This window comes from Macaca fascicularis, chromosome 9, assembly GCF_037993035.2.
Source record: "Macaca fascicularis isolate 582-1 chromosome 9, T2T-MFA8v1.1".
Taxonomy (NCBI): Eukaryota; Metazoa; Chordata; class Mammalia; order Primates; family Cercopithecidae; genus Macaca; species Macaca fascicularis.
Window position 1 is genome coordinate 1,415,898 of NC_088383.1, and position 22,674 is coordinate 1,438,571.

Genomic DNA, 22,674 nt, shown 5'->3' on the forward strand with positions numbered 1-22,674 from the left:
AACAAAATTTATATATGAGAGTTCTGCATAGTATGTAAGAAACAGGAAACAAAGCTAAACTGTATATACTCATATTCATATTTAGAAATATTTAGAAGAGATACTTAGAAAAACGCTACGACTTCCTTGAATTCCAAGGTTAAATATGTTGATTTCTACTATTTTATTTATAATATTAAAAATAATCTAAATGAAGTAAATTTTTATAAGTGACAGTATTTTCTCTTAGAAAAATATTTTCAGACTTGGTATTTAGGATTATAATTAGAATGCTTAATAAACTGAACAGGAAAGATCTTGTTTATGTTATTAATAACCTTTATGGAAGACACTCTAAATTTTTTGTGAATACATTTCATCTCTGTTAAGATACTCTCCTTGGCTGGGTGTGGTGGCTCAAGCCTGTAATCCCAGCACTTTGGGAGGCCGAGGTGGGTGGATCACGAGGTCAGGAGTTTGAGACCAGCCCGGCCAATGTGGTGAAACCCTGTCTCTACTAAAAACACAAAAATAGCCAGGCGTGGTGGTGGGCGCCTGTAATCACAGCTACTCGGGAGGCTGAGGCAGGAGAATTGCTTGAACCCGGGAGGCTGAGGTTGTATTGAACCAGAGATTGCGCCATTGCACTCCAACCTGGCGACGGAGTGAGACTCTGACTCAAAAAAAAAAAAAAAAAAAAAAACTCTCCTTTATGTTTAGATAAACTTACTTTTCAAAACAGGCTGACTTGTTTAAAAAGAAGGGCATGCTAGTGATTTTAAAATATTGTAGAAAAGGAATCATTCTATAACAAAGTAAGGAGGTGTTAGGGCTATTGAGTAAGTGAGAGCCATTTGGAAGGAAAGGAATAGCATTTCAGGGATGTGTGTCTGCACCTGGTAATGTCGAGGGAGTTGATTATGAAGAGGGCTGGACACACCAGAAGTAAGGTCTTGCCTTGAGGCACAGAGCTATTGCTGTTGCGTAAGTCACCAGTGTAACCGTCTACTTGGAATTTAGATGTTTACATAGGCCTTATGTGTATTTTAAAGGTTAGAATATTTTTCCATTATGCTGATATATTCATTTAATAGAACCTTCTGCTACTCTTGGGACTTGGGTCAGTCTTTTCTGTAAATGAAGATGATGGAGGCATGTTGGCTTCAGGGAAATTGTGGGTGTGTCCTGCTTTGCTTTCAGCTGCACGTGGGGCAGGCATTCTGTGACAGTGAGGTGCTGAGCTGGCCTGACTATAGGATTGTGTTCATGGGAGGAGGGATCAGTAATAGCAGAAAATCAGCAGGTAATGTTCAAAATAGTAAAATCTGTAGTCGAAGAAAGAAGATATGTATGTAAATATATTACCTAAGATTATAGTAAGTAACGTAGTGATATAATTGGGAGGAAGGATGGATAATAACAGGAAATGAGTAGAAAATGCCCAAAGTGGGTAAATAATAATGTTTATGTTAGAGATTTGAATAACTTAATCCCATGTGGTTAGTTTGAATTGAGATATGCTGTAAATATACACGCTGAATTTCAAAGAGGTAATCATAAAATATCCCATTGTTTTTTATGTTGACTATAAAATATTTTAAACATTGGGTTAAGCAAATCATTAAAAGGAATTTCATATGCTTTTATTTTAAAAAATGTGGACACTGGAAAATTTATATCCATGGCTTGCATTGTATTCCTATTGGACGGCATGTCTAGAATGTGTGGTCTAGAATACGCAGTTAACATTGGTTCCCTGGGGGGAGTAGACCGTGCCTCTGTTGGACACCATGAGTCTAGGATGTGTGGTCTAGAATACGCAATTAACATTGGTTCCCTCGGGGGAGTAGACCGTGCCTCTGTTGGACACCATGAGTCTAGGATGTGTGGTCTAGAATACGCAATTAACATTGGTTCCCTCGGGGGAGTAGACCGTGCCTCTGTTGGACACCATAAGTCTAGGATGTGTGGTCTAGAATACACAATTAACATTGGTTCCCTGGGGGGAGTAGACTATGCCTAGGGAATGTTGGGTAAAGGGAGAGCTATTTTTTTTTTTTTTAATTTTAAACTTCTTTTTTGCCATTTGATACTTAAGATGGTAATGAAATTTGATAAAGAAATTACCCCTTTAATAAAGGCTGTGGTCCCTACCTTAAAACATCTTAATTTGTCATATTCTAAATTATATAGTTAATGTTAACCATAGTAAGGAAACTTGTAATTAGAAATCATCATTATCTTGTTCACTGTTTTTCTTTTGTTTCAACTTGCTATATCAGAAACACTGTTCTTTTCTTGCTGTTTTTAGCTTATTGCAGGAGTGACCAGGACACTACCTTCTAGAAGTAATGCCCACAGAAAGCGCAAGTTGTTCGACTGCTCGCCAAGCAAAACAGAAGCGCAAATCCCATAGCCTTTCTATACGAAGAACCAACAGCTCGGAGCAGGAGAGGACAGGACTGCCGAGAGACATGTTAGAAGGACAAGTAAGCTACAACTGATCAGGGCCTTATTGATTGATTGATTTTTGAGACGGAGTTTTGCTTTTGTTTCCCGGGCTGGAGTGCAATGGCGTGATCTCCACTCACCGCAACCTCCACCTCCCAGGTTCAAGCAATTCTCCTGCCTCAGCCTCCTAAGTAGCTAGGATTACAGGCATGCGCCACCATGCCTGGCTGATCTTGTATTTTTAGTAGAGACGGGGTTTCACCATGTTGATCAGGCTGGTCTCGAACTCCCAACCTCAGGTGATCACCCACCTCGGCTTCCCAAAGTGCTAGGATTACAGGCTTGAGCCACCGGGCCCAGGATCAAGGTCTTATTTTAAAGATGGTGATTATGTCTGTAATGTTATAAAAGTAGGCAAATGTGTAAAGTTCTCCAAAGTAGAAAAGAGGTTTGGGTTACTAAAAAATGATCACTCCTCCCAAACTCCCCCAAAATAAACTCGTTAAAACTTCTGTCAAATACAACAGCATACACAGATGGGTTAGCATATGTATACTAGGTAATAACAAATCAAAGTAGGTATGAGAGTTTGGATTAGTTTTATTCTTTGTACAGCTTTGTGGACAGTACAATTCTGGGTTTTCTGTCTCTAATAGTCTCAAGAAAAGGAGAGTATCATATCCTTTTAATGATCTCTTTCTGTTCTCTGAAGAGTTTTTGGAATCAGATCTTTTAGTGATTTGACTTGGCTTTATCCTTGTCTCTGCTGCAGTGAGTAAATGTCATCCTTAGATTAAAATGAACTAATTATTTTTGATAAAGATAAGTTTTGCTTATACTTTTTCTAGTTCGTTTATAGCTGATGAAATTCTGTCAGAATTTTTGAAGAGTATTATGAAGCCTAGACGCAGTATATGTTATATTAAAATAAACTCTAGATATATCTAATATATGGTTATATATGTCGTAACTGTATATAAACTTACAACCATTTCTTCACAATTGGAACACATTCATCAGCCATAATGCTGAGGAAGATAGGGCTTAAACCTGAGAAATTGGCTTCTGTGAATATTGGATCTTGTTAGAACCTTGTGGGTAACTTTATGCCAGGACTTTGAGGCCGGGACCTCTACACTGAATACAACAGTGTGAACCCGGAACTCAACATGATTGCTGCCACGAAGAGGATCTTCAACTCCAATTAGATGAATATGCGTTGAATAAATAAACCTGGTTTATTGAATATGAATAAATACCTGGTTCTAATTTCTATAAAAAATGATTACATTTTAACTTAGTGTTCAAAATAAAATTATAAAAATAGCTTTGGTATTCTTAGTGTATTACTTTGCTAGGACTCCCATAACAAAATGCCCCAGACTGGGCAGCTTAACAGACTGGGCAGCTTAAACAACAGACGTTTATAGTTTCTCCTAGTCCTTCCAGGCAGCTGGAAGTCTTAGATCAAGGTGTGGGCAGGGCTGGTTCCTCCTGAGGCCTCTGTCCGTGGCTTGCAGACACTGTCTTCTCCCTGTGTCCTCACAGAGTTGTCCCTCTGTGCGTGTCTGTGTCCTAGTCTCTTCTTACGAGGACCTGTCATACTGGAGGGCCCTCCTTTATGACCTCATTTTACTCTCACCACCTCTTTGAGGGCCCTGCTTCCAAACACAGTCGCATGCTGAGGTCCTGGGCTTTTGGACCTCAGCATGGGACTTCTAGGGGACCCCGTTCAACACAGCACTTAGGAAACAGCAGAGCTGAGTGGCAGGACTCCTGTGGTGTTGGCAGTGTCTGTATCTGTATCTGTGCTGCCTGATGTGGGAACCACCAGTCACATGTGGCTACTGAGTGCTTGAAATTTGGCCAGTGTCCCGGGACATGAAATTTTAATTTTTAAAACTTTAATTACATTGAAATTTACATAGTCAGATGTGGCAAGTGGCTACCCTATTGGACAGTGTGAGTGAGCAGTCTCAGGTTTTCCTAATTTGTAGGTTCACGTACATTTCTAGCAGTGGAAACCCTGCAGCCCCCTCTGCTGGCATATTCTAGAGTTGTCCCCCGCCTGGGGTGAATGTGTTCTCCTCTGGGCCCTGAATGCCCATTCTCCTTTGTGACACAGCACAGGCGGTGACTGCATCTCATGGTAACCCTCACGAAGGTAGCTCAGAGGTCTCCAAGCTGCACGGCCTCGTCCTCTGCCCCACCTTCGGCCTCTGTGTCTCCCACGCTGGCTCCCTAGACGGAGCTCATTTGTTTAATGAGCAGTGATTTGGAGTGGGACCAGCCAGCATGTTCTGTGAGTGGCCAGCGTGAGGTGCTCTGCCTTCCTGCTGCGGTGGGCGGGAGAGAGCGGTGGTGTCTGCTGCACGCGTTTGGCATGGTAGGTGTGAGGGGCGATCTCAGAACGGAGGTGTTTGTTAACATAGGAGTGGTCTCGTTCTAGACAGTGTAGAGTGATGCCCTTTCAGTTGTTGAGGAGCAGCAACATAGAAGAGAGGGCAGATGAGTCTGAGGGAGACATCGTGTTAGGTTTAACTTTATATGTCTCAGATTTGCCAGTCTGAAGTAGCTTAGAAAGCCAGGTTCCCGCAGGCACGGGAGGTCTGTCATTGCCGAGAGCTGCGACGTCCACGTGCACACAGTGCTGGCTGCGGCCTGAAGAGCTGGCTGCGGCCTGAAGAGCTGGCTGCTCCCTGCACATGTGCCCCGTGGCTTTCAGGTGTGTGTTGGTGTCGATGTGATGAAAGAAATTCATTTAAAAGCTTTGCTGAGTCATAGCAGTGGTGTCTTGAGTTTTGTTAAGTGGTACCGAAAATTCAACAACTCGTTTTAGAGTCCGTGAAATGGAACGGCATAGAAAGGGAGAACTGATGGAAAAGGTTGAAAGTCGTTGTGTAAGCGTGCTCTTCCTGGGCTCAAGTTGCCCTCTAGTGGGAAAGGCCTCATTGTGCTGTGCATTTAGTTTCTTGATTATAAAGTGAGGTTAATGCTGACTTCTCAGCTTACTTTTCCATAGCAATTCCTGTTTTTAAAAAATTATACTTTAAGTTCCGGGGTACATGTGCAGAACATGCAGGTTTGTTACATAGGTATACACGTGCCATGGTGGTTTGCTGCACTCATCAACCCATCACCTACATAAGGTATTTCTCCTAATGCTCTCCCTCCCCCAGCCCCCCACGCCCCGACAGGCCCTGGTGTATGATGTTCCCCTCCCTGTGTCCATGTGTTAGCAGTTACTTTTATATTAATATGCACTTAATATTCAAGTATATATGACATGATGTAATTAGTTGCTGAACAATAAGAGCCTTAAAACATGACGGGTATAGATGAGTAGGGACTGATTCTGTAGGAGGAGATTGCCCTCGTGTAGGAGCCAGAAGGGCTTCTGAGGACGTGATATTCGTGGGGAGGGATATTCACAGAGAGGGAATGGGGCATGCGGAGGCCACAGGGCAGGGAAAATACTAATAGCGATTCTCAGTTCAGTGCAAGCTTATGTTTCGTAGTTACTGGAACTTCTATTTTTTTTTTTTTTTTTTTTTGAGACGGAGCCTTGCTCTGTCATCCAGGCTGGAGAGCAGTAGTGTGACCTCGGCTCACTGCAACCTCTACCTCCCGGGTTTGAGCAATTCTCCTGCCTCAGCCTCCCAAATAGCTGGGATTACAGGCACCTGCCACTCCTGGCTAATTTTTGTATTTTTAGTAGGGAGTTTCACTATGTTGACGGGCTGGTCTCGAACCCCTGACCTCAGGTGATCTGCCCACCTTGGCCTCCCAAAGTGCTGGGGTTATAGGCGTGAGCCACCGTGCCTGGCTGGGACATCCTTTTTGATGGCCTAGTTTTAATTTTGATTGTTACATTTTCCTTCCTTTTTTTTCGTGTTCTTCATTGGTTTTAGAAGGATGTTTAGAGACTATAGTACCAATTCTGTAGATTCAGTATTTAAAGTAGTATATATATGTGTGTGTGTGTGTGTGTGTAGTTTGTGAAGTTTATGTGAGAAATCTGTGATAACTGTAAAACTCACATTGCTAAAATGTTGTCATTTTTCCTTAAAATTTCTGTCTTTTAAGTTAATCTCAGAAGGGTTTAATAAATATTGTGCATCTTTTTTAAAAGTTTACAACTCTGCAGGGCGTGGTGGCTCACACCTGTAATCCTAGCACTTTGGGAGTCCGAGGCGGGCGGATCACGAGGTCAGGAGAAGGAGACCATCCTGGCTAACACGGTGAAACCCCGTCTCTACTAAAATTACAAAAAATTAGCCGGGTGTGGTGGCAGGCGCCTGTAGTCCCAGCTACTCGGGAGGCTGAGGCAGGAGAATGACGTGAACCCGGGAGAAAGAACTTTCAGTGAGCCAAGGTTGCGCCAGCCTGGGCGACAGAGCGAGACTCCATGTCAAAAAAAAAAAAAAATTTACAGCTCATCAAAAAAGTTTATGCAATATGTAAATTTGAAAAGTCCCATAGAAAGGTTAAAGATCAGCCAGGCTCAGTGGCTCACGCCTGTAATCCCAGCACTTTGGGAGGCCAAGGCGGGCGAATCACAAGGTCAGGAGATGGAGACCATCCTGGCCAACATGGAGAAACCCCGTCTCTACTAAAACTACAAAAATTAGCTGGGTGTGGTGGCGCGCGCCTATGGTCCCAGCTACTGGGGAGGCTGAGGCAGGAGAATTGCTTGAACCTGGGAGGCGGAGCTTGCAGTGAGTGGAGATCACACCACTGCACTCCAGCCTGGGTGACAGAGCAAGACTCCGTCTCCAAAAAAAAAAAAAAAAAAAGTTAGGTATTGAAACACTATTTTAGAAATATTTGATGAGGATTTTTTTGAAAATTACTCTGGGTGTTGGGAGTAGGGGACACATACCAAATAGTACATAGGCCATGCCCTCAGGGAGGTTGGAGTGGCATGTGGCTGTATCTAGCAGGCTCCTGTTGACTGGTGGGTTCAAGCAGTGAGTGCCTGTGATATGTTTAGTGCCCAGGACCTGCTCACTTGCTGGACCACACTTGACAATGTCGCTCCTTCCCTTCGCCTTCCCAGGGGTATGGGAAACACACAGGCACGAAGAACGTGGCCCAGGCGGGAAATTAAAAGTTAATGTTTTCACTCACTTAATAGACATTTGGCTCTTTTTTGTGAGATTTTTCTTTTTTTCCTCTTCACAACACTCTTTTAGGTGTTGTGTAGAGTGACGGGAAGAGTGACTGTGCTTTTGCTTGAAGTGCAGTGGGCATGGCGGGAACTCTGCAGAGGTGCCTCTTCTATGAGGGTCTAGCAGATGAAAATACTCATAGGATAGTGTCTGATGGCACTCAGAGACTGTTTATAATAGTTCATTTATGGGAGCTGCCGCCTTTCTCTACAAATTTGGAAGTTTTAAAGTAAGGTAGGTTTATGTCCTCTCTTGAAAGGGAAAAATTGTGTTATTTTGAAGGAGTGTTTATTTTTAAATCCCGTATCACACTAGGTAGCCATTTATACAATTTGATTCATAGTTTCCTTGGCAGAAATTTGGAAATTTAAACTCTTTAAGCATTTTATGTATAAAAATATGTAATGATACAAAACAAGAGTTTAGAATAAAAGATAATTCACTTTGGAAAAAGTTTAGAGTTATTCATTCAGTCGTTCATTTTAAACAAAGTCTTCTTCTGCAGGATTCTAAACTGCCTTCCTCGGTTCGCAGTACACTTCTGGAACTGTTTGGTCAAATAGAAAGAGAGTTTGAAAACCTTTATATTGAAAACTTAGAATGTGAGTATCTCCTATTTTAATATATTTTTATAGCTTTACCTATCCATAGAAATCTTTGAAAGTCAAATATATGAATTGACATTCATCACTATATTAGTTTTCTGCTCTGCTGTAGCAAACTTAAACTTATTTTAGTGGCTTAAACTAACACAGATTTGTCATCTTGCAGTTCTGTGGGTCTGGTATGATTCCCACGAGGCCACAGTCGGGTGTTGGCCAAGCTCCAATCCCTCTGGAGGCTCCGGGGAGGAATGTTCCTGCGTGTTTGGATTGTGACAGAATTCAGTTCTTTGCAATTTTAGGATGGAGGTCCGCGTGCTGCACTCCTTGCCTCCTGGCCCCTTCCCTCTTGCTGGAGTCCTGCTTGCTCTCTGACCCGCCCTCTGAAGGATTGGGCTCCAGGATAGTCCAAGCGCATCTCCCACTGCAGAGTCCTTGTGCCTGTGCTGGGTCCTGTTCACAGGTTATGGGCTTAAGGCATGGGCATCTTTGGGGGGTTCATCATCCTGCTTACTGCACTGACCAGTCCAAATTGTGATTTTATAAAAAGCACATGGATCTTGGCCAGGCGCCTTCCCTGTAGGTGGCTCACGCCTGTAATCCCAGCACTTTGGGAGGCTGAGGCGGGTGGGTCACGAGGTCGGGAGATCCAGACCATCCTGGCTAACACAGTGAAACCCCATCTCTACTAAAAATACAAAAAATTTAGCTGGGCGTGGTGGCGGGTGCCTGTAGTCCCAGCTACTCAGGAGGCTGAGGCAGGAAAATGGCGTGAACCCAGGAGGTGGAGCTTGCAGTGAGCCGAGATGGCGCCACTGCACTCTAGCCTGGGTGACAGAGCGAGACTCTGTCTCAGAAAACAAAAATAAAAAGTAAAAAATAAAAAATAAGAAATACATGGATCTTATAATTTTCCCTACACCAAGTACACCATAAGTTGAGAAAACATTGATTTACCTTTTTATTAACATACCATCATTTGAAAATTGATGCATATACTATATCTGACTTATTAAAGGCAAATCAAAACAATTTTGAATTAGCTTGGCTTTAATTTTTCTTTCTTTTTTTATTTTGGAAGTAATGACCATATATGCTTAAAAATTTATCAAACAGTGTAAAAAGAAATCTACCATTACCCCTCAAGCCCATCACACTCTTCAAAGGAAGACATTTTCTGCATGTTTTTGCTTTTGGTTCTTTTGGTGGTTAGTCCTGTGGGCACCCACCACCACGCCTGGCTAATTTTTGTATGTTTAGTAGAGAAGGGGTTTTGCCATGTTGGCCAGGCTGGTCTTGAACTCCTGACCTCAAGTGATCTGCCTGCCTCGGCCTCCAAAATTGTTGGGATTACAGGCATGAGCTACTGTGTCCAGCCCAGCATAATGTTTTTAACTGTGCAGAATCAAGCACTATGGAAACTGTTGAAATGCAGGTGCTATCTTTGAGACCCTGATAGCAGTGTCTTCCACAGTGTAGCAAATGTGTGAACTTTTATTTTTGGAATGGTATCTCGAATGATTTCTTTAGTTTTTTGAGAACTCTATCAATTGTGATCTTGCTTATTAGAATATTATTCACGTCTTTGTTTATATAACACTAATATATAACATTTTTTCTGTGTGCAAGTTTTGGAATTGGTGAGTACACTTAAACATAAAAATATATTTTACATTTTTGAAAACTTTTTTCTTCCCAGTACGTAGAGAAATCGACACTCTTAATGAACGTTTAGCTGCTGAAGGACAAGCGATTGATGGAGCAGAGCTGAGTAAGGGCCAACTCAAAACAAAAGGTGAGGTGAATTCCCGTGAAAGTCTTCTCCTGCAGATTATGTATGTAGGACATTTGGAATTTAGTGAAGGATGCTGGCTGGTTTGCGTTTTGCTGTCAGCAAACCTTGAACTATCAGAAGGAACTATCAGGTGTGGGTCTAAGAGAATAAGGAGCTCGGTTCTTGTTCCTGTTCCGCCATGGCTCTGTGTCACCAGGGTCAGACGAGCGCTTCTGGGCCCCCTTTCTTCCTGTGCAAGACACAAGACCCATTTGCAAGGCTGTGAGTCTTTGATTGTGTGATTGTGTTTGATTGTCACTCTCTGTCCCTGCAGCCAGTCACAGCACCAGCCAGCTCTCCCAGAAACTGAAGACCACTTACAAGGCTTCCACCAGCAAGGTATGCAGGCCACTGGCTCTCGAGCCATCATGTGGTGGTTAAGGTGTGCAAATACTTACTTTAAGTCGCATATTTTCCAATTAGAAAGGCATAGTAGAAAAACATAAATGGTTTTAAGGGAAATTTAGTTTTTTAAAGGAATGTCCTGACTGGGCATGGTGGCTCATGCCTGTAATCCCAGTACTTTGGGAGGCCGAGGCGGGCGGATCACTTGAGGTCAGGAGTTTGAGACCAGCTTGGCCAACATGGCGAAACCCTGTCTCTACTAAAAATACAAAAATTACCTGGACGTGGTGGCGGGTGCCTGCAATCCCAGCTACTTGAGAGGCTGAGGCATGAGAATCGCTTAAGCCTGGGAGGTGGAGTGCAGTGAGCTGAGATTACACCACCACACTCTAGCCTGGACAACAGAGTGAGACTCTGTCTCAAAAAAAAAAAAAAAAAAAAAAAAGAATGTCAGTATGCAGGCATTTACACAGTAGCTTACCCTAGTACCCACAGGGGTTAATATATGATGTTTTAGTAAATATATTGTCTTTAGAGGGAATATATAATTTCTGTTGTTAATTGGCTTAATATAAAGGATCTGAATTTGGAGGAAGCTAATAAATAGGTACAAATTAGTGAAAATTACGTTCTGAGCTAAAGTTACGTTTTAGTTCATTATGTTCTTTTCCTCAGTTTCCTAAGTGTGATCAGGAAGTGAAGGTCTGTCTCTGAGACAAATAGGGATGTTCATGGTGTTTTGTATTTTCTTAAAGTATCTCGTGCTGACCTTCTTAAAGTGGCAAAGGTTTAAATGTTTGGAAATTCATTTGTCTATGATGAATTACTACTATCAAGTGATATTTTGAGGTAATTTTGTATGCGTCTGTATTTTGGCATATTTCAAGGATACAAAAGATAAATTGAAATTTTCAGTGATCCTGCTATGATGGTGTAAGTAGTTCTTATTAGCTTTTTATTTTTCCAGTCTGTTTCCTTGGGTTTAAAGTTATTTAGCATGACATCTATAGTAAGATTAAGTACAATTAATAGAGCAAATTCAGTCCTTCTGCCATTTGTCCTCATGTGATAGTCTTTGGTAATTCTTTGTTATTCAAAAGAAAATCGGAAATTCCTGGTATTTTCTACTGTACTTTCCTTTGATAATATCTAGAATATAAGTTGCTAATTTATTTTTTTGGCCATGTAATATCCAGCTTATACTTACAAGTTTTGAATTTTTTAATAAATCAACTTGAAGCCTTTTCTTCATAATGAAGTGTGAAATTATGTTCTTCCTCATTTAATTTCTTGTTACATTATCTTGGATTATGTTGCTTTTTCTGGTGTGTAGAGTTGTATGTATACAATGTATGGTCTTGGAATTCCAAAACTTTCTCGTTATTACTGAAGTAGAGGAAGAAATGATTATATAAAGTTGTCGTTTACCATGAGCAGTAAAAAACAAGATTTGGACAAGGGTAAGGATATGTATAGTAATGCTTTGCTTTAAAAAATGTATTAGAGATATTGGCCGGGCACGGTGGCTCAAGCCTGTAATCCCAGCACTTTGGGAGGCCGAGGCGGGCGGATCATGAGGTCAGGAGATCAAGACCATCCTGGCTAACATGGTGAAACCCCGTCTCTACTAAAAATACAAAAAAATTAGCCAGATGTGGTGGCAGGCACCTGTAGTCCCAGCTACTCAGGAGGCTGAGGCAGGTGAATGGCGTGAACCCGGGAGGCGGAGCTTGCAGTGAGCTGAGATCGCACCACTGCACTCCAGCCTGGGCGAGAGAGCAAGACTCTGTCTCAAAAAAAAAAAAAAAAAAAAAAGTATTAGAGATATTTAAAGCCCAGTCATTTTAAGTACTAGAAATTCATCTGAATTTATAAGAAGCATATTACTAATGATCTTCATAGTTTTTGCACACTGCCTATACCCATTGTAAAAAATAACTATGAAAATATAAGACATCTGAAGATTGAAGAAATAATTTGGTAACAATATATTCTGATTTGTACTACAGTGTGGATTCTTGGTACCAAAGCTAAACATGAATGCGACAAGAGAAAGGCTACACAGTCTAGATTTATTACTTTCCCTCCTTCTGACCCAGAGCCATGAAAAGCAAGTAGCGTGCTGGGTGGGATATCAGGAACATGAAAGTGTGTTACGTGAACGCAGAAGAGGTTTTTCCCCCTTCCTTGGTGGCTAATGAGATTTCTGATGCCTACGTGGGAGGGAAGTGAGGCAGTCTAACCTGCAGCCCACTTTAAAGAAACTTATAAAAATCAGAAAGGGCTTTTTCCACAAAGAAAGATACTTATCTTCTCAAAAATATTTACAGACATTTTCACAATAGTGCTTTAGATTGCGCCTCAGTTAAAATGATCTGGGATGACGGGTGTGAGCATCAATTTGCTGCTTCATTCTGCTGCTTTTCTGTTTTGAACGTTCCCTCTAAGTAATTCAGTCTGTTTTGGTGGGTCTCTTGGTAATGACGACTAAGTCAGCATTTTTAAGGAAAAAGAGTTAAGGTAATAGATGGTCAGAGTGTGGTGGGCATTTTGGAAGCAACACATGAGAAAATATTTGAAAACGGCACACGATCTCCTGCATAGCTCCAGCAGCAGTGCAGTCAGAGCCTCCGGAAAGGAGCCACTCTGTTCTTACCCTGGGAATGCAGCAGGTGAAGAATGTAGCTCTAATAGTTTGTTTCTTATAATACTGTTATTAATGTTAGAAGTGGTGAGAGACTTGGAAAATGAAATTTACTACAATATTGTTATTTATGTTAGAAATGGTGAGAGACATGGAAAATGAAATTTACTACAATACTGTTATTAATGTTACAAATGGTGAGAGACGTGGAAAATGAAATTTACTGCAATACTGTTATTAATGTTAGAAATGGTGAGAGACGTGGAAAGTGAAATTTACTATTATACTGTTATTTATGTTAGAAATGGTGAGAGACTTGGAAAATGAAATTTACCACAGCTTATTATGGTGGGAGGTTGTGTATGTCCTTTAATTTCACTCCCTGCTAAAATGTTATAATATTATTTAACATCTGAATGACACATTCTCTAAGCAAAAGCATTTCCCATGTGGTGGAGGCATAATTGTGTGGGATTGAATAGGATATAAGTGTTCAGAAAGAAAAGAGGATAGTGATGGGTTTGAGGTTGAACAAGTGCTTTTGCAATTCCTGTGACCAGTTCCAGTAGAAGTTCTTTCTGTTACTGCTGAAAATGTTGGCCTCTTCCTCAGCCTTTTGTGTCATTGTATCCGGCAAGAATAACTCGAGGGTGCAGACCCAAATCGATGTGACAGTGGGTTGTGCTTTCATGGCTTAGGAAGAATGAATTTAGATCTGTTTTTCAGGGCTGTGCCAAATCAGTGTTTAAAGCAAGTTGTGTAATGCCACTGATTTTTGTTTTTCACTTAATTTTTTTGTTTTATTCTGAAAAGTCTACATTATTCTGATTTACTTGACTGCTGGACAGCTGTTTTCTTACCCAAGAAAAATTTAAAAAGCAAACTCTGCAGAAATCGTTGTGTTGTTTTAGTTTCTTCCTCACTCACTTCATATTTTTCCTGACAAGAGGACACGAGAACTGTCTGCTGTGTGTGTCGTCATTCGACACGATGCCTTACTCTGGTCCGTGCTGTGTTTGCGTTGTCTCCTGCTGGGCTGAGCATGTCTGAAAGGCCAGGGGCCCACGGCCACGCTGCTCCACATCCTCATAGCTGGTGCCTGCTCTGAGCGAGCGCCGAGTCTTGGACAAACCGGCACACCTGTTAGTGTCACCTTTTGATTCCTTCCCACCACGGGCTTTTTTCCACTTGATAATATGTGGTTGGTGTAAATTCTCAAAAACAGCGAAATGTGAACATGTACAGCGATCAGTGTCATTAGCTACAGTTAAGGGTTTGTGATGTCCTTCCTGACTTTTTCGTGTCTGAGTGGCTAGCTAACAATTTGTTTTTTTAAGAATTTGGAAATTTTGTCTGATGGTTTGGGTTTGGGGGAGAGTGACCTGGAACGCCTGAATCTACCCTTCTGCAGTGAGACCTTCCATGACTGGCTGTCAGACTGAGGTGGGGGAGCCTCCACAGGTTGCCGCGAGAGCTGTACGCGCTCTCTGTGATATGAGCTGAACCCACCACCCTTTCCACACAGGGCGTTTCAGCTCACACTTGTGCTGTGTTCCTTGATGCTTTAACAGTCTTAGTCAGTGATTTGTGCATTTTCCAGGATGTCTTTTTCATTTTCTCTTTCTTGACTTAGAAAAATTTACTTCAGTAAATTGTTTTATAAGACTCCTCATCTCGGTTTCAGATTGTCTCCAGCTTTAAGACCACGACATCACGAGCTGCCTGCCAGCTCGTGAAGGAATACATCGGCCACCGGGACGGCATCTGGGATGTCAGCGTGGCCAGGACACAGCCAGTGGTGCTCGGGACTGCGTCGGCCGGTGAGTTGCACATGGACCTGGCCAGTCTGCGGAAGCATGGCTGTGCCTGGTACCTGAGTGACGGACATTCACTTTTCTGTGACAGAGGAACCCTAGATGCAAACGTGTCCTGGAGGAGTCAGTGGAACCAACACATTAGCCCTTGGTGATGCTTAGTGCTGCGGCCTGCAGTCCTGCATTCCGTGGTCCCGTGGGTGGGTGTCCGACTGCACCCTGCATTCCGTGGTCTCGTGGGAGGGTGTCCGGCTGCACCCTGCATTCTGTGGTCCCATGGATAGATGTGCATCTGCATCCTACATTCCGTGGTCCCGTGGGTGGGTGTCCGGCTGCACCCTGCATTCCGTGGTCTCGTGGGAGGGTGTCCGGCTGCACCCTGCATTCTGTGGTCCCATGGATAGATGTGCATCTGCATCCTACATTCCGTGGTCCCGTGGGTGGGTGTCCGGCTGCACCCTGCTTTCCGTGGTCTCGTGGGAGGGTGTCCGGCTGCACCCTGCATTCTGTGGTCCCGTGGATAGATGTGCTTCTGCACCGTCTTTTCCAGGTCCCCGTGGGTAGGGCGTTGCAACTCATAGTGAACCAAGTATCTGAGGAAAAAATACTTGTTTGGAATTGATTTAACTTAAATGTGTTGAGGAATCAGTATTCCAATTATTCGTTTTCTTTTTTTTTTGAGATGGAGTCTTGCTCTGTCACCCAGGCTGGAGTGCAGTGGCGCGATCTCGGCTCACTGCAACCTCCGCCGCCTCCTGGGTTCAAGCAATTCTCCTGCCTCAGCCTCCCGAGTAGCTGGGACTACAGGCGCCTGCCACCACGCCCGGCTAATTTTTTTTTGTGTGTGTATTTTTAGTAGAGGTGGGGTTTCACCGTGTTAGCCAGGATGGCCTCAATCTTGTGACCTTGTGATCTGCCCGCCTTGGCCTCCCAAAGTGTTGGGATTACAAGCATGAGCCACCGTGCCTGGCCCTCTTTTTCTTTTTCTTTTTTTTTTTTTTTTTTTTGAGACGGAGTCTCGCTCTGTCACCCAGGCTGGAGTGCAGTGGCCGGATCTCAGCTCACTGCAAGCTCCGCCTCCCAAGTTCACGCCATTCTCTGGCCTTAGCCTCCCGAGTAGCTGGGACTACAGGCGCCCGCCACCTTGCCCGGCTAGTTTTTTGTATTTCTTAATAGAGACGGGGTTTCACCGGGTTAGCCAGGATGGTCTCGATCTCCTGACCTCGTGATCCGCCCGTCTCGGCCTCCCAAAGTGCTGGGATTACAGGCTTGAGCCACCGCGCCCGGCCTGCCTGGCCCTCTTTTTCTTATCCATAGCCACGTGTGTTTCTGATTTGTAGATGTATTTGACTTTTTTTCCACAAGTGGAGTACAGCTGAGGGGCAGTGCTGTGGTACTCACTGAAAGTGAACACTACATGGGCACGTCGCCAGCAGTGGAGGCTGATGGCCTCCCCCAGCCGGAGTTTGCCCACAGAGTCACAGGGGCAGAGTGTGGAAAGTGACCCTTTGTTTTCTCTAAAAAAAGATATTTTATGAAAGCTGTCTAAGGTGGTATAATACCCCTTCAGATAAAAATTGCTCATATTAAAAATGGTGCTCATTGAAAATGCCGTCCCAGCTTGTGAGACGTTAATCACTCACTGGACTCTGCTTTTTAGAGGCAGAAGTGAATGTGATAAACCACTTGATAGCAAAGAAAGTTATTGCTTCTCTTTGAAACTGTTTTCATGGATGAGTGCCTTGGATTCTTTGGAAATCATAGTTTAAAAAAAAGAACAGAAGGGTCCTTTCTGATATTTCAGAAATTTCATTTGGCTAATTGGCGCTTATTTCTCAGATTTTTCCGTTAAATCTACTTAAAAAAGTAATGGCTATGGGAGAAGGGCCCGAAGATCCGAAGAAATGCTTATCTCAGCAGTCATAACTGAATTTGGATGCTGTTTGAATTTGAACGCTGGATGTTCTGGAACATTTTAATACTTTAATAAAATAATGAAACTGTGATGGAAACGACCTCTGTCTGTAATTTTCCAGCATGATGCAGCCAGCCTGATAGTAAAGTAGGAAATCCAGTCTCTGGTTGTCCATTAGCTGACTTCATGGCCTCAGACAGGTCACAGCTTCTCCCATTTGGGAAATTTTTCTTTGATCAGTTGAAGTCTACAGAGTAATAGAATCAAAGGTATAAGAGATATCAGTGGTAGTGTAACTTCCCATTTTTAGAGTAGTTGTCTTATTCTTTCATTTGAAAAACTGTAAACTGATGATAGCTAAGTTCCGACTTCTTCATTTCCATCTTGCAGATCACACGGCTTTGCTGTGGAGCATAGAGACAGGGAAGTGCCTAGTCAAGTACGCAGGCCACGTGGGCTCAGGTAAGCACTGCCTAAGGAGTGCCGTAGCCAGAGGCCATTGCCTCCTCCAGTGTGTTTTTAAAATCATGCATGGTAAAGCCCGCTGCTACTTCGTAGGAAGCTTTACTGTTTTGGTTGTCAAGGGACAGTGTGGTTTGTTCAGAGACTGGGATAACTCTGTGTCTTGAGCTTGTATGGGCTCAATAACAGGGAAAAGCTTAACTCCCTAAACAATGTACATATCGTCTTAGTCTACATTTTATTTAATGTATATAAACCATATGTAGGAAATTTTGTAACTGAAATGTGTGCATTATTTATCACAAAGTATCTGTTTTAGAGATTTACTTTTGATGTAGTGATAACTTGGATGTATTCAATAAAGGATACTCCATGAATGTGCTTGCGTGCCTGTAGTTAATGCTGTCCACATAGTTAATGCTGTCCACGTAGTTAATGCTGTCCACGTAGTTAATGCTGTCCACGTAGCTCTTTTCTGCCTTTTCTTTTTTTTTTTTTTTTTTTTTTTTGAGACGGAGTCTCGCTCTGCCGCCCAGGCTGGAGTGCAGTGGCGTGATCTTGGCTCACTGCAAGCTCCGCCTCCCGGGTTCACGCCATTCTCCTGCCTCAGCCTCCCGAGTAGCTGGGACTACAGGCGCCCGCCACCTCGCCCGGCTAGTTTTTTTTTTTGTATTTTTTAGTAGAGACGGGGTTTCACTGTGTCAGCCAGGATGGTCTCGATCTCCTGACCTCGTGATCCGCCCGTCTCGGCCTCCCAAAGTGCTGGGATTACAGGCTTGAGCCACCGCACCCGGCCTTCTGCCTTTTCACTTAGAGCTGTGTGTGTACCAGTTTCCTGACCAGCTTTCGTTTCTGTTTCCTCTCGCACGTGGTATGTGGTTCCTTCCCCCGCAGTGCCCTCTTCACCTGCTCACTCGCCCTCCCTCACACCCTCCACACTGCCAGGCTGAGAGGTGGCATCACCTGTGTGCACAGAGGGACAGGTGTGGGTGGGGCCCGTGGCTCTGCGCACCTGTTTGCCCACCCCCAGGGCCCTGATGTGCTACAGACCCCTCCCCTCCCCTTTCACAGGACCTCCTCTGCTTCGGCCATTCCTGCTGTCACCGTGTCTTCTCTTTCTTGCCCTGGACTTTTCCTCTTAGCATGTAGACAGGCTGGCACCTTTCCCGTGTTTGACGCCCTCCTCCGTGCTGCCTTCTTACTTGTCTTCCTCCCCTGGCATCCCACAGACTGGCTGGGGTGCCACAGTGTCATCTACAGTTTTCTAGCAGTGCCTGGTGTGTGTGTGATCGGTGCTCAAATGTAGAGCAAAATGCTGTTACAGGAACAAGCGCTGTATTTTTTCCTCATTCAAATTTCCTCTTCAGAAACATTAAAAAAATTAAATATATATGCATAGGCTAAAAACTTAAGACTTGAAAGTCGAAATGACTCCTCGATCCCTGGGCTGCCGAATGGATGTTGTGTTAGCAGGCATGAAATAACATTCATCTTGTACATCTCCATCAGAGCTCTTGGGTGAGCAGGTGCATTGTCAATGAGCCAGTTGTATTTTGAAAGTTGTAGGTCTCATTGGTAGGCTTAAAATACTCAGTCAACAATGCTGTCATCAGATGTGCTGTCATCCATGCTTTGTTGTTCCATTTATGGAGGACAGGTAGAGGAGATGTAGCATGATTCTTAAGGGCCCTAGGATTTTTGGAATGGCAAGTGAGCACTGACTTCAGCTGAAAGTCACCAGCCACTTTCGCCCCTAACAACAGTCAGCCTGTCCCTTGAAGTTTCAAAGGCATAGATGTCTCCTCTCTAGCTATGAAAGTACTAGACGGCATATTCTTCCAATATAAGGCTGTTTGTTTGCATTCAAAACCTGTTGTTAGAGTAACCATCTTCACCAGTGAGCTCAGCTGGATCTTCTGGAGAACTTGCAGCTTCTCCGTCAGCACTTGCTGCTTCACTTTGTACTTACATGTTGTGGAGACGGCATCTTAAACCTCATAAACAACTCTGCCAGCTTCCAGCTTTTCTTCCGCAGCTCCATCACCTCTCTCATCCCTCATGGAATTGAAGAGAGCCAGGGCCCTGCTCTGGATTAGGCTTCGGCAGAAGGGAATGTTGCGGCTGGTTTAATCAATCCCAACCACTCCAACTTCCTGTGTATTGGCGTGCTTATCATTTGTGTGTTCACTGGAATAGTGCTTTTACTTTCCTTCAAGAACTTTTCCTTTGCATTCAGAACTTGGCTGTCTGGTGCAAGATGCCCAGCTTTCAGCCTGTCTCAGCTTTTGACTTGCCTTCCTCACTAAGCTTAATCATTTATAGCTTTTGATTTAAAGGGAGCGATGTGCAACTCTTCCTTTCATTGGAATACTTAGAGGCCATTGTAGGGTTATGAATTGGCCTAATTTTAGTATTGTTTTGTCTCAGGGAGTAGAGAGGCCTGAGCAGAGGGAGAGATGAGAGAAAGGCTGGTTGGTGGAGCAGTCGTAACTCCCACAACATTTATTGAGTAAGTTTGTGGTCTTATGTGGGTGTGGTTTGTGCCCCCCCCCAAAATGACAATGGTATCATCAGAGATCACAGGTCAATATTAACAGATACAATAATTATGCAAAAATCCAAGGTCAAGGTGCTGGCAAAAATAAATTAAAAAAATGAAAAAGTTGGAAATATTGCAAGAATTACCAACATGTGTCACAGAGACATGACATGAACACATGCTGTTGGGAAAATGGTGGCAATTAGGTCTTCGACACAGGGTTGCCACAAACCCTCAATTTGTAAAAAATCCAATACCTACAAAGCACAATAAAGTGAAGGGTAATAAAACGGGGTATGCCTGCATCCACACACAGGCGAGTACATACACGCATAGTCATTTCTGTTCTCTAGAGAGGATTTAATTTTCCCCTGGCCAGCAGATAGAGTGGATGGCAAACCTTGATTGACTTAAGGGTTGGTGGCCGGTGGGTTTCAGGCTTTAGGGGCTGTGCTGTTCTTCTCGCTCTCCCTTGTTCTAAGGGAGTTGTCCTTCAAGGATGTGCCTTCACAGGCCCCGAGCTTTAGTTTCATCTGCCGGTACTCTCTGTGTTAGCTCTCAGAGGCTGCTTTCTGCTTGGTGTCCACCCTCATGCCCAGTTTAGGTGCTGTCAGTGCCTGGGGGAGGCGAGCAGCTGGCCTGCTCCTTCTGGGCTGCCTCTCCTGAGGGATCCAGCCTCAGCTCCCGTCGCAGCCCCTCACCTCTGGACTGCACCCTCGCTCCGGCTGGTCTCTGTGCCTTGAGGGAGTGCGTCAGGTAGGGGGGCCTCCAGTGCTTCCCTCTGGGGCCTCTGGGCTTCCGCGATGACTTAAAGCCTTTTGTTTATTTTTTGCTGTTTATCTGCAGCTTTTATAATTAATCCCAGTAGGGGTTTGAGTGGATCCATAGAGGCTGCCTTGTCCCAGCAGGAAGAAGTCTCTTCCTGTTCTTGTACCTGGCTTGTTTTTTGTTGGCTTTCCATTCTTCACGCAGGTTAATTTGACCTTCCTGTGTTCACCCACTCACCGTCACCATCTGCTCTTCTGGCCTCCAGTATTTGGTGTCTGTTTCTTCGCTCATCGTCTCTCTAGTTCTTTCTTTGTGGGTCTGTGCCTGTTTCTTCCAGGATGCCTCCTGCATTTAGAGAGGTGTCAGAGGGGAGAAGACGCCTGTGTTTCTGGCACGCTGTCGGGTTGCGTGTGTCTCTCCTCTTCCTCCTGGGGACTTGTGTTTGTGTTTTTCCACTAGGGGATTTTTTTGTTTTTTTTGAGACGGAGTCTCACTCTGTCACCCAGGCCGGAGTGCAGTGGTACGATCTCCGTTCACTGCAACCTCCGCCTCCCATGTTGAAACGATTCTCCTGCTTCAGCCTCCCGAGTGGCTGGGATTACAGGTGTCCGCCACCATGCCTGGCTAAATTTTGTATTTTTTTAAAATTTATTTTTAATTAATTTATTTTTTGAGACAGAGTCTCGCTCTGTCGCCAGGCTGGAGTGCGGTGGTGGGATCTCAGCTCACCGCAACTTCCGCATCCCGGGTTCAAATGATTCTCCTGCTTCAGCCTCCCGAGTAGCTGGGGCTACAGGCACGTGCCACCACACCCAGCTAAGTTTTGTATTTTTAGTAGAGTTGGGGTTTCACCATGTTGGCCAGGCTGGTCTTGAACTTCCAACCTCAGGCGATCCGCCCGCCTCAGTCTCCCAAAGTGCTGGGATTACAGGCGTGAGCCACTGTGCCCAGCCTGGGATGTTTTGATCTCTTAAGTTGACCTAACTAAAGGGAGTGGTGGGGCTGGTGGGAGTTGAGCCAGTACAACTCTACAAGGAGGTGGTTTGACCCTGAATCACACTCTGCCTCTTTCCTCTTGGGTCCTCTGAGCAAAATGCCCAGGGGCAGACTCCCCCTTCTGTCCCCCAGGAGGGAAAAACCAGTGAGGGTCCCAGTTTTGCTGTGTCTGCGCCTCTCAGAGGCAGAGGTGACGCTGGTGGTAGAGGTTGTTGTCCCCTTTGTTCTTCTCTCTTTAGATTTCAGCTTAAATTTTATGACAGTTAAATGTGCATGTGATGGAAAGAGCCAGTGTCTTAGACACTGGATGAAGGGTAGCCGTGACTGGCATCCCCATTTCTGCTCCCCTCATGGCTGCTGTGGATTGGGTCAGGTGCCCATGGGTTCTGCTGCCACGCCTTTAAATCATGGCTCACAGTGCTGCCCTGGCCTTCTTGCTCCAGCCCGCCTGTTGACCGTCCACTGTGGAAGGTGACCGGGGGTGATTGAGCTCTCTCGAGGACCTCATTACACCAGGCGTGGTTTCCATCCTCACCCCAACATGATTCTGTGCCGATTTTGTAAGATCTGGGGTCAGTTTTCACATTATTATGCCTGTGTGAGCAGTGCTGTGAAGAAGCTGCCTCCACAGCTCCCGTCACCATGTGCCTGCCCTCCGCCTCCTTCTGTGGCGCGGTGTCTTCCACCCACTCCTCACGGTGGCCCACCTTCATTTGTGATGAGCTGAAGGTTGGGAGAGACATAATAAAGTGAAAATTGATCATCGATCTTACCAAAATTTCTCATCGAAATTGGAAGCGTTAATACTATTTATTAGTGGTTCTAGTGATAATTTGGTTTTAGCTCCATTGAGTGCTTAAGTTTATTGCTTGTAAGTGTACACAGTTTCCACCAGTGGCTTTTGCCACAGTTGTCTGTGTTTTAATATTAATAATGAGGCTATCTTCTAGCATTTTTCATTTAGTTACTTAGAAAAATATAATTCTAATGGTATAGCTAGCAACATTTTGTTAAGGAGATCACCTTTTCAGATTTGGTAAAATTTCCTGTATGTTCTATGTTAGGGACGTGCATTTTCTTTACAAGGGATGGAAATAAGGGTTGGTGTCCCCACAGTGACATGAGTCAGCTCTTTGCTCTGCTGACTGGTGCCG

General features: G+C 44.1%; 1 protein-coding gene across 15 annotated transcripts in view; it reads left to right on the top strand.

The window, feature by feature from the left end:
* WDR37 (WD repeat domain 37) overlaps positions 1 to 22,674 on the top strand; it is a 75,423-nt gene that overhangs the window by 13,665 nt on the left and 39,084 nt on the right. For all 15 annotated transcript variants that reach the window (XR_012417321.1, XR_012417325.1, XR_012417320.1 and 12 more), the window contains exons 2-7: positions 2,291 to 2,468; positions 8,107 to 8,203; positions 9,903 to 9,998; positions 10,312 to 10,376; positions 14,711 to 14,846; positions 17,146 to 17,217. Coding sequence is in view for 8 of the 15 variants with exons in the window: in XM_005564507.5 (XP_005564564.1) it covers positions 2,331 to 2,468; positions 8,107 to 8,203; positions 9,903 to 9,998; positions 10,312 to 10,376; positions 14,711 to 14,846; positions 17,146 to 17,217 (604 nt within the window). In the remaining 7 variants the exon portion in view is untranslated. The remainder of the gene's footprint in view (positions 1 to 2,290; positions 2,469 to 8,106; positions 8,204 to 9,902; positions 9,999 to 10,311; positions 10,377 to 14,710; positions 14,847 to 17,145; positions 17,218 to 22,674) is intronic.